The sequence below is a fragment of the Nelusetta ayraudi genome, unplaced genomic scaffold, assembly GCF_046127955.1.
Source record: "Nelusetta ayraudi isolate G7.1 ecotype Tasmania unplaced genomic scaffold, CSIRO-AGI_Nayr_v1 ptg000016l, whole genome shotgun sequence".
NCBI classification, from domain to species: domain Eukaryota; kingdom Metazoa; phylum Chordata; class Actinopteri; order Tetraodontiformes; family Monacanthidae; genus Nelusetta; species Nelusetta ayraudi.
In genome coordinates this window covers 5359436-5370542 of record NW_027466066.1, presented here as the reverse complement: position 1 = coordinate 5370542, position 11107 = coordinate 5359436, and the positions used below count along the sequence as shown (strand labels likewise).

The following is an 11107-nucleotide window of genomic DNA, read 5'->3' as shown; positions in this document are numbered from 1 at the left end:
CTTTACCTTTATTAGACCCGGAATTTGAATCAAGCCTGTTTTAAAAGAAAAATTAAATAACTGCGAAAAGAATAATGTCAGCTTCTGCTACATATAATTTAGGGTCTGTCGCATGACCTAGCAAATAAGCCAATACAATGTTTTTGTGCTGCTGAGTAATTGTATCTTTCTTGAACGTATCTTAACGTCAAACTGTTGCTAAGCAACCATGTAGACAAACGCAGGATCTCTGCTGGTGCGTAAGTTCCTTTACCACTCCATTTAACAAGAGAAAACGCATACATTGGGCCTCACTGTTTTTTTTTTTTGTTTTTTTTTTAATGTAATAAACCTTTGACTTTTCAGTTTAAAGCAAACCTTTTATCTGTGTTTAAAGAGCGTGTGATTTCAAATCCTAAGTTTTTGGCATCACTTAGAAATCCAGCTGTTACTAAACCTTACAGAGAAGAAGAAAAGGAAGACGACCACCCCCACTGGCAGGATGAATGCATATATGACTCAATCAGATCCGGTCCGGATCGATGACAAGATCTTGATGGAAGCCGTACTGGAGCAACTTCCTCAAAAGCAGGCTAAACGTCTGGCACAGGCAGAGGGAATCCAGTTTTCTGATGTTTTGAAATTATCCCTTGAATACAGATGTAAGAAAGCTCTTTTTTCTAATTTACCCCTTACTGTGTGATATTTGTTGTTGTTTTTTCAGTAGGCTGTGAGTGTTTGTCCGTGTGTTTCGGCAGGTATCCCAAGGATCGAGCACCTATGGGGCTTCCCATCACTGGTCAGGCTTGATTTGAATAACAATCTCATCGAGAAGATGGAGGGCCTGACATGCCTGAGTAATCTGATATCCCTGAGTAAGGCAGATTTTTGGTTAGATTTTGGAGGCTGTCGCCAGATCCCTTAAATACACACTTACAAATACCCGAGCATGAATAATACTGCAATAATGACTAACTGTGTCCAATAGATCTGTCATTCAACAGCATAAAGGTAATTGTGGGCCTGGACTGTCTGCAAAAGCTTGAAGTACTGAATTTGGCGAACAACAAAATCTCTGTCATTGAAAACATGGACATGCTTGAGAAACTCACTCATTTCAACCTGGCGAACAACTTGCTTCAAGATCTAGACAATGTAAAAACAAACATATCGAAAATTTGTATAATATTTTTTCATTTTCATTTTTTTGAAACTAATTATTTAATGCAATTCCCAGGCATTTTATCTAAAGAAATTCCAAAACCTGTTCACCCTCAACCTATTTGGCAATCCCGCTACTAAGAACGAAGAGTACAGTTACATCATCCGGGCGCACTTCCCCAAGCTGACCTTCCTTGACTACAGAATAATTGACGAGGCATCAGTAAGTACAGACAGCGGCATTTCCAAGAGTGTCATCATGTCATTTACTTGTCAAACATTCCTTTACCTTGTGATTTTCTTTCGTTTTCAATTACACACAATTGATGTGCAGAAAAGTCAAGCACTGGTCAAATATCAGACCGCTCTGGAGGAGATTGGAACTGAGGAACTCGAGGAGCAAATGGACGCGGCAAGCGGCGGGAAACCGCGACACAAACTGCACATGGTATTGTTGCAAGCAAATATGGAAATGCCATCAAGTTAACTTGACTCTCCAGTTTGTGCGCATACAACGGGTTGCCAGATTTCCAAATGATTTTCGTCCAGGATGCATTTGTGGAGCACCTGAACGGGCCCAGTCTGGTTAAGAGCATGCTGAAAGATGATCCAGAGGCTGAGCTGATACCGTGTGTGCCCGGAGTGGCCCCTCTTCTCCAAACATATCCTTTGCTGCTCTTTTGCTTTTGAAGCCCTGCGGCCGTGCTGATGACAATTTGACGGACATCGTCGCTTTCTTTTCCTTAACCTCGCACTTACATTTGAGAAAGACATCACGGAACAGTGCATTCAGGTATTTGAAATCGGCATTGCCGAACACAATCAAAGACAGGCAGAGGTGAACGCCTTCTTCAGCGGCCAGACGCAGGCCATCAAGGACTCGCAGCAGAGAGCGATGAAGATACTGGCAAACTTTGAGCTGCAACACAAAGAGGTAACCTATAAATCCCCGCTGCTAACGTTGTTCTTTCCTTCCTCTGTCAGTGGCAGTGTAATTTAAAATGTGCTGCCATCGGTTCTTTCTTAGATTTGTGTTGGGTTATAGATTCAAAATAAAACTGTCTTGTGTCCACTAGAGGTTTGCAGAGTTGCAGCAGTTGTCAGAGTCAGACGAAATAAAGGATAAGGTCAACCACTGTCAAGCCGAGATGGACAAGCTGTGTAAAGAGCTAATGGCCGAGGAGTTCTTGTTGGTTGGCCAGCAAGAGGTGGGTGTGTCCAAAGCTGGTACATCCAATGGGATGATTCTGTTAATTCTATTAAGATTCTTATAAATTAATGTTAAACAGTGTAACGCCCCCGCAACAACACAGAAAATTTAATTTGTCCATACCTGCTTGTCTCTGTTTCAGGACATCATCAAACTGTTTGACCACAACATTTCAGAGATGGTTGAAAACTTCATCAAGGCAGCTCAAGGAATATATCCTCTCTCACTGTGCAGCAGGCAGCTTAAGAGCTTTAATTCATTTCCAACCAGGCTGATTCTTTAATGTTGTAGTTTGTGTCGAAGCTTTCTGCTCTCATCTGACTTTATTTTTAATCTGATCTGGTATCCAGCACAGCGACTTAATGTTGTGTTGTTAGTCATGGATTAGACCCACCGACATCACACACAAAAAAAAGAAAAAACTCTGCCACCGCCACTGACTTTAAATGTCATTGCGATTTGTTCAAGGGGGCCGTGGTTGAAATAAATTTTGCAATGAGTCGTTTCCTTGACAGCCTGTCACATTTGCACAGTGTCGAGAGCTGCAGGATACCTATCACGAGAAGGTGTGGGAGATCGCCGTGGCACTGCTGGAAAATGTGGCCAAGGGCGACCAGGTGGAGGACATGCCCGATGATGTCAAAATTGTAGGTTTTCCACAGTAAACACAATATCCGAAACACGAGCGTGGTCGCATAGTCGATAGTTGTGTTAGTTTTCGGTGTCACAGCAACCATCAATCAGAAAAAGAACTCAGATTTATTCATTGAAACGTGCTTGTAGCTGTTTACAGATAGAGACATGGTGATGGACATGCTGACTGGAACTCATGATAATCACCAGATGAAGATCAATGACAGAGAGGCACTGCTGATCACACGTATCACTGACTGGAAACAGGACCTCTTGAAAAAAGTAAAGATATGAAATCACACCACTACAATATGATCTGAAATTTTCATGTGAGGAAAAATCTGAAGTTCATAATTTTGTTTGTGTTGCATTCTGTCTTGTTGGGTTTTAACAGATTGAAGACCAAGAAATTAAGCAGAGCCGCACGCGCATCTCAGACGTCCACAGATATTTAGACCACTTAAAACAGCAGTTGGAAGAGTTCCAGTAGCGTCATTGTTTAAAGTTCCCAATTGAACGCTGTACAATTTAAATTACAAACACTGGGGGAAATCATGAACAATGACGTGCTTGCAATAAACGCAACTAAAAAAATTTGCCTTAAATTCAAGGTTTCAATGTGTTTTCAATGTATTTCTGAAATTGTTGAAATGCGAAAATGGCCTAGAATGAATGTGTTTTTAGGAGAGAACCCACAAAGAAAAAGTGAGAACATGCAAACTGCACACAGAAAGGCCCAGAGCCCGGAATCGAACCCACGACCTTCTTGCTGCGAGGGGACACTCGCGATTCTATTGACCTCATCGATTCCTATCGATGGGACCGATAATAACTTGGACTCAATTCCAGCCAATCACATTTGGGGACGGCGGAGCCTTTGGATGACACGTCACGCAACGTCTCGCGAGAAAGTCCGTGAAACCGCCCGCGAAAGTGAGAAAGTAAAGTTTGGGAGCTGCCTGGAGGCGACGCGCTGCTGCTGTTGCTGCCGTGCTGAGTGGGCGCCGTCAGCCTCCTCCGCAGCTGGGCGCTGACCCGGTTCGCTTCAGCCGTCTTTGCGCTCAGCTCACGACTTTCATAACCGTAGCTGACGCGGCCACTTCAGCAGCGTTTAGCGTCATGCCTGTCCCAGCAGAGTGCGGCGCCGGCGGCGGCGGCGGCGGCGGAAGAAGAAGCAGCTCCGCCGGCTCGGCCTGCGAGTCCTCGGCTAGCCTCGTTCCGCCGGGCCCGATCAACACACGGCAGCCCGGGGTGGCCACGTCGCCGCTGTACAGCGGCTCACGGTACCAGGGCTACCAGAAGAGCAAAGGCAGCTCCTATGACGTCGAGGTCGTGCTGCAGGTAATAAATGGCGCTTGCTGTGATTTACGTGTTTGGAAGTTTGGCTGCTAACGCCTTGGCAGCTGGCTGCGTCCATGGGAGAGTTGCCCGTTTGTCGACTGTCATTCAGCACTGACACGCTGACCTAATTATAAGCCAGTTCTCTCTCTCTCTCTCTCTCTCTCTCTCTCTCTCTCTCTCTCTCTCTCTCTCTCTCTCTCTCTCTCTAAGAAAATAGTTTTAGCCCGTGTTTTGCTCGCCCCTCCAATATCGAAACCCATTCTTGTCTTTTTTGAACGCGTGACGTATACATTAGCCTAATTCATACAAGGTGGCAAAAGTAGTAAAAGTAATAAAGTATCGGTTCTGGAATGTACTTGAGTAAAAAGTAAAAAATTATAAATATGTATTCTTTCTTCTTCCTAAAAAAAAAATTATGTAACAATACCTTTGTTGACAAGCAGAGGTACCCTAAAAATAATCTCCCTTCAAAATATGATCCACGTTTATGTTTAGCTAGACAACAGAGTAGTTGAAATAGCTCCAACCACACCTACCAAAAATAATATTAATAAGTGAGTTGCTTTTCACAAAATGTGTATCTTTAAAAAAACAAAAAACAAATTTAATGCAAAAGTAAAAAGCGTGTTTTTCAATGTAAGATGTAGAAAATACAGATATGGTACAAATATCAAAGGAGTAAAAGTAAGAAGAAATACTCAAAGTAAGGTACAGATACCTTGAAAGTCTACTTGAGTACAGTCACAAAGTTTTTGTACTTTATTTCCTACCTGTGCTAAATAAGTCTTTTTGAAATGACATCAAAACCACGTCGCCCACTCATATTTATATATTTATTTTTGTCTGTTTGTCCTCTGCAGAATGTGACCGTTGAGGACTCCTACCTGTGTGGATATCTGAAAATCAAAGGTCTGACTGAGGTACGGTGTGAAACCAGGTCACACGGAGGACCCAAGTCCCCTGCTTATCACATAGAGGGTGCAGACAGCTTGACAACTGCCCTGAAAGTGTGAGAGAAATCGTGAGAGGCTGCATCCAGAGCGGCCTAAGTGTGTCAGTTGTACAGTTGTTATGTTATGCAACGCGCAGGAGGTCAGCCGAAGGCTAAAAGTGAACTTTAAACTCCGCCAGGGTGGAATGAAAGACGAGTAGCTGCAGGTCGGTTTGGCGCTCACACTGTAAGGAGGGGCCTCAGTTTGATCTCAGAAGTTGAAATCGGGTTTGCTGTAATATCTTCTCCTGACACGCACGTGTGCTGCCCACCTCCAGCTTGCAAAATGTACGCGTCACGGCTTTAAGCCACCGTTTGACACAGGCAACTTTGCCTTGCCACTCACTCATTAATTCACCTGTCTCTTTCACTTCCTCTGTGCCGCAGGAGTATCCAACACTCACGACGTTCTTCGCCGGCGAAATAATCAGTCGGAAGCGGCCGTTTCTAACCAGGAAGTGGGACGCGGACGAAGACGTGGACAGAAAGCACTGGGTACGAGCTGTTCTGTCCGCTCTGTGAGTGCAGAAACAGGGAAACGGGCGTGCCGCCGTGTGTCAGGTGGTTTAAAGTCCTCTGGAGTGCGTCTCCCAGATCTCGTGTGGCACGTACAGTGACACCTGGCGACGCAATTTTTGCAGAGCAGGTGGAAATGGATGCTTAGGCCGCATGCACAGGGAACCGATGCCCAATGCAAAATGTGCAAATGCAGTATTGTTGCAGTATTACTACTAGAGCTGTCAATGTTAACACATTAATCGCGATTAATTAAATGGAATCCATAACGTGCGTTATGCAACTGAGATTTTTTCATTCCTGGGGAGATATTTTGTTGCCTTTTATGACATCACAAAGGGACCTCTTGACAGATTGTTTTCTTCACGACTGAATCACCTCTTTGCAGGGTAAGTTCAAGCCATTTTGCAAGTACGCCAAAAGCTTCAACTCGGACGACTTTGACTACGAGGAGCTGGACCGCAGCGACTATGTCTTCATGAGGTGGAAGGTGAGCTGACCTCAACCCGACCCCGTCTGTTCCCTTCATCTGCCCGAGCCTCCTCACCTGACGGCTTCACTCTGTCTTCCGGGTTGCAAAAGGAACAGTTCCTGGTCCCAGACCACACCATCAAAGACATCAGCGGAGCCTCCTTTGCTGGCTTCTATTACATCTGTTTCCAGAAGTCCACAGCTACGATCGAGGGGTACTACTACCACAGGAGCTCAGAATGGTAAACTCTTGAGTCAAAGTATGTCCTGAAAGATCCCAGACGTGCCTCTAATAGGGATTTTTTTTGTTGTTGTTGTTGCTTTTTGCAGGTACCAGTCCCTCATTTTAAACAACGTCAGAGAGCGCAGTATACCTATATATGAGTTTCGGTGACGAAGGCACACGCACAAGCATCTCATCAAGGAGGGGAAGGTCCTCGCTGTCCCGGGACTTGTGATTAAAATGGCGACGAGGGGCGCGACATCGGATTGTGTCACGGCAGGAGTTCAACCATTTTTCTTCGCTGTGCGGGAGTCAACATGCACTCAAACACTGCTGGCAAAGCTGAAAACTGGCCTGCAAGGAGGGAGGAGAGAGACAGAGGGAGAGGGAGAGGAGTTGAAAGACTGAGGGGTCTGCAAGAGTTGGAAGCAGTGGAACACATCTGAAAAATATCTAGAATGCTGCTTTTAAAGTGTTGTCCTGTTCCTTTTTTGCCTTTTTTTTGTGTGTGTTACGTTAAGAATTGTGAAGGACAAAGGTCCCTGGTTGTGAGATGGGTTAAATTTTTAATTTAATTATTTTTTTGTTTAATCTTTGTATACCAAGTTATTGATTTTTTTCAGTGTCAATCTGATGCCTCTAAAGGAATGATTGCAGAGTTTGATGGCGAGGGTATTGCCTAAAATTGCTCATTTTATTTCAGAGAATGTGTCCACCAGAGTTGACTAGTTATGTCTCTAATAGAGACCAATCTGGAATGGAAATACATGCCCGACCCCCCTTTTTTTTTTTCTTTTTAAAAATTATGATATGCAATTGCAGATGTGACAACCGATTTCAATGAATGTTTGTCACATAAGAGGAATCAGGAACTAGAAACACACAAACATTAACTGCTGGAATGTCACAAGACAGAGTTAGTGGAGGAAAATTAATCATTAATTCAGCCTGTGGTTACAATTAATCTGTATTATTTTACATCTTTGGAAGCGGTCAAGTGTGGCTTTAATAAAGCAGGGGGATTAAAACAGTGAGTCACATAAATAAGCTTGTGTGTTCCGCTCGTATAATTTTAAATCATATTTTAAAATGAAGAAATGTTAATGGCTCATGGAATCCAGGAGTGGAAAAATGAGGAAGGAAGACCTGGAATTTCCTGTGCTGCTCTAATGAAAACTTGTTGCCTTACAATTTTAAATGCCTACTGTCGCTCTTATTTTGAAAGGAAGTATGCAAGAGACTGAAAAAAAGATTTTCTTGTTGCTCAAAAGAAAACAACATAAAAAAAACTGTTTATGGGAAAATGTAAGAAGACGGTGTGAGGTGAAATAAAAGGGTGAGATGTGAATTAAGAAAAAAAAACAAACAAACAAACTAATGTTTGCCGAGTATCGTTTCCTGCAGATAATCAGTTCCAGCGTGGAAAACCAAACTTGACCACAAAGTTGAGTCCTGAGCCTGACTTCCTGGCCTGGCTTTGCGGACTGATGGTTGTGCCTCGTGGTTACAATTTAAAAATTCAGTACAAATTACCCATTTTGGAGACATCTGTAGTTTTCTACAGATGTGTTTAGAGCAGTGTTTCTCAAAGTGGTTTGCCAAAAAAAGTTATTTGCACAGCAGAAAAGTGAAAGGAGTATTCTTGTTTAAAGAGTAATGTTCAGGATTTGATGTCACGAAGAGTGAGTTGCTAAAGTTGTTTATTGTACAAAATAAATGATTTCATAAATGAAGAGAAAAGTGAAATGAATGTTTATGATTTAAAAAAAAAGTTAGTTTTGATATCAAAAAAAGTGGTGTGCTAAAGGTAAAACATTATTTGCACATTTATGTTTCAGTGAATTTGAAAAAAAATTTTGTCACCATTTTTGGGAGGGGGGGTATGAAAAATTTTCTTCCTCCAAGGTTGGGCGTGACAGAGAAAGTTTGAGAACCACTGCCCTAATGCCATGCAAGTCGATGGGCTCAAAAGTCAACTTTGTCCTAGAGACATGGAACCACTTGCAGGTTCATCGGGATCCCTCAAGACACAGCCATGTTGAATTTGGGGCTTCTAGCCCATGAGGAACCCCGAAACCCTAACCCTAATTCCAGCACTAACCCTAACCCTAACCCTAATTCCAGCCTTATCGCTAACCCTAATGCCATGCAAGTCTATGGGCTCAAAATTCAACTTTGTCCTAGAGACATGGAACCACTTGCAGGTTCATCGGGATCCCTCAAGACACAGCCACATCAAATTTGGGGCTTCTAGCCTATGAGGAACCCCGAAACCATAACCCTAATTCCAGCACTAACCCTAACCCTAATTCCAGCCTTATCGCTAACCCTAATGCCATGCAAGTCTATGGGCTCAAAAGTCAACTTTGTCCTAGAGACATGGGACCACTTGCAGGTTCATCGGGATCCCTCAAGACACAGCCACGTCAAATTTGGGGCTTCTAGCCCCCAATTTTTTTTATTTTTTGGGGGGGGGCATGAAATTTTTTCTTCCTCCAAGGTGGGGCGTGACAGAGAAAGTTTGAGAACCACTGGTTTAGAGATTTGTCTTGACAGATTGCAGCCTGTCAACACCAGAGGTCAGTAGTGCAACTGCAGTGTGTTAGCTCCAGTTGTGAGCTAAGCCCCGCCTTTATAACTCACAAAGGCAATGATGCGAATTTTCTGCAGGAAGCGCACTCCATTAAATGTCCAATTATTTTACTCCACCTCGCGTTCGTGTTTCATTGCAGATTTGAGTCAGCTAATCTCGCCATTCATGGCACAAGGAAGAGATGTAGCAGATATGATGCAAAAGACAACGGTGGCGGCTAATTCCTTTTGGCTCTTCCCTTACACCAGGTTAACCTGGAAAACTGCCAAAACTACATGTTTGGCCACATCGTTTCTGCGAACAGTGTCAGATGAATGAGCCACATGACCCAGCCAGAGTCGGACTGAAATGTAAAACCTGCTCCGAGACCTCCCTTAAAGGCTCCTCTTCTGTTGCATGAGTCAGAGAAATCTGCAACCGCTGTCATTTCTCTCCAGTCATTGTGAAATAAACACAATTCCAAACCACAGGCAAAAATGTCTTGACTGGCTCGTGCAGGGCAATGTCCGTTGCCTTTTATGATCTCAGCAGAAAGCTTTGAAGGTGGAAAGGCAGTTTATGCACCTGTTATTCTGCTCCAATCCCCCCCCGATACACAATTAAAAACAAGTTAGGCAGTAATAATAATTACCAGGTGAGCGGCTCGTGGTGCTCCCTTTATTTTTAGACCATGGAAAGGCCCGGGTAGAGCTATTTTCAGGGATCTGTCGGCAACTCCGTTGTGAGTCTAAAAAAAAAAACTCAAGACAGAAACACGTGTTGTGGAAAAGAGTGAAGATGCCGATGCAGGAATACTGAGAGAATAAGTAATTTAATGAACAGAAAATAAAAGATCGGAGCTCCGAGGCACAAACACAGTACAACCAACAGAACAGATGCAACAAGTGCAAGAGCTCAAATGAATGCGAGTGCAAGTGCAAAGAGACAAGGAAGATGGAGGTCCTTTATCCCTTGGACTGGGAAGGACGAGGATAAGGAAAGGGGAGGGGAGGATGAGAGGAGACAAAACAACGAATACCTCACCCTGGTCCCGGGCCACGAGGAGAATGTCTCGAGAAGACAGACTTAACAGATTACACGGGATGCCAAGAATACTTATTACCATACACATTACACACGTGTCACTGAAGGTACATAACAAGTTGTACTTGAAATGAACATGATTCAGTACATGAATTTAGAAGCAGAACATGGATCTGCTTTCAACGATTAGACAGTTGTGTCTGCATGTATGACAACAAGGGCGTGCATCAGATGATTAATCACACTTTTGTCATGAAATAACTCACTTTTGTTGTTATTCATCGTCCCATGCGATCGAATTGAGCTGTTCAACCGTCAGAGTTTCAGTGGATAAAATATGATGAGAAAAGCTGTGACAAGTTTTCTCGTTCAGAACCTGCTATTCAAAAGGCCTCTAACGTCACTACCTATAGCATGTTGTTATCATGTTATTTGAATCATACCATGTCTAATACTAATATTAAACAATCCTGAATAAAAAAAACAACAACATTATGAGTAGCCTAAAAAAAAAACAGACATATGCACACTGGTGTTTATTATATTATTATAATTTTAGACTAAAAAGAAAGTCTAAAATAAGTCTAAGTCCCAAATATGTTTTCCATAAAGGCAGCGTAATGAAGGGAATTCCCTTCATTATGCTGCTTTTAAAAAATACATGTACTCTACCATCATGTCATTAGTTTGAACTTTTTATTTATTTATTTATTTTTAATCAATATTGCATAATTCTGTTTTCAAACCAATATTTTCAAGTTAAAGCACTTCTGAAACAACGTCTTGTGGGAACGATGCCAGACAGCTTCATGGAGCGCCCGATCGACTCGTGCATGGATGAGTCAAACCAGGAAATTGGAAATTTCGGGCGCAAAAAACACAAAACATAAACCCGCCGAGCGCAAAACCTAATCGACGCCGCTGGTACGGCCCATTGTAAAAAGAAAATATATTACATGACAGATC

General features: G+C 42.9%; 2 protein-coding genes across 5 annotated transcripts; both read left to right on the top strand.

Moving 5' to 3' along the window:
• Positions 1–97: 97 nt before the first annotated feature.
• On the top strand, positions 98–3659 carry drc3 (dynein regulatory complex subunit 3). 4 transcript variants are annotated; one of them, XM_076024144.1, is made up of 13 exons: positions 98–235; positions 425–641; positions 738–854; positions 968–1134; positions 1217–1363; positions 1475–1588; positions 1690–1791; positions 1889–2074; positions 2217–2348; positions 2493–2553; positions 2864–2997; positions 3134–3265; positions 3378–3659. In XM_076024144.1, the coding sequence occupies exons 2-13, from the start codon at positions 482–484 to the stop codon at positions 3471–3473; spliced, it is 1548 nt and encodes a 515-aa protein (XP_075880259.1). In that variant the 5' UTR covers positions 98–235; positions 425–481; the 3' UTR covers positions 3474–3659. The 4 variants fall into 4 exon arrangements, with proteins under 4 accessions (XP_075880259.1, XP_075880258.1, XP_075880260.1 ...); XM_076024143.1 differs by having other exon boundaries at positions 101–235; positions 444–641; XM_076024145.1 differs by lacking the exon at positions 98–235 and having other exon boundaries at positions 282–641; positions 1232–1363.
• A 310-nt stretch (positions 3660–3969) lies between these two features.
• On the top strand, positions 3970–8043 carry gid4 (GID complex subunit 4 homolog). Its single transcript, XM_076024151.1, has 6 exons — positions 3970–4324; positions 5185–5244; positions 5703–5810; positions 6220–6321; positions 6414–6544; positions 6633–8043. The coding sequence occupies exons 1-6, from the start codon at positions 4103–4105 to the stop codon at positions 6694–6696; spliced, it is 687 nt and encodes a 228-aa protein (XP_075880266.1). The 5' UTR covers positions 3970–4102; the 3' UTR covers positions 6697–8043.
• Positions 8044–11107: the final 3064 nt, after the last annotated feature.

Coding starts and splice junctions, on each gene's coding strand:
- drc3 (XM_076024144.1), top strand. CDS start 482: ATGAATGCATATATGACTCAATCAGATCCGGTCCGGATCGATGACAAG. Junction 1,364..1,474: donor GAATAATTGACGAGGCATCA/GTAAGTACAGAC, acceptor ATTGATGTGCAG/AAAAGTCAAGCACTGGTCAA. Junction 1,589..1,689: donor CGCGACACAAACTGCACATG/GTATTGTTGCAA, acceptor ATTTTCGTCCAG/GATGCATTTGTGGAGCACCT.
- gid4 (XM_076024151.1), top strand. CDS start 4,103: ATGCCTGTCCCAGCAGAGTGCGGCGCCGGCGGCGGCGGCGGCGGCGGA. Junction 5,811..6,219: donor ACGTGGACAGAAAGCACTGG/GTACGAGCTGTT, acceptor ACCTCTTTGCAG/GGTAAGTTCAAGCCATTTTG. Junction 6,545..6,632: donor TACCACAGGAGCTCAGAATG/GTAAACTCTTGA, acceptor TGCTTTTTGCAG/GTACCAGTCCCTCATTTTAA.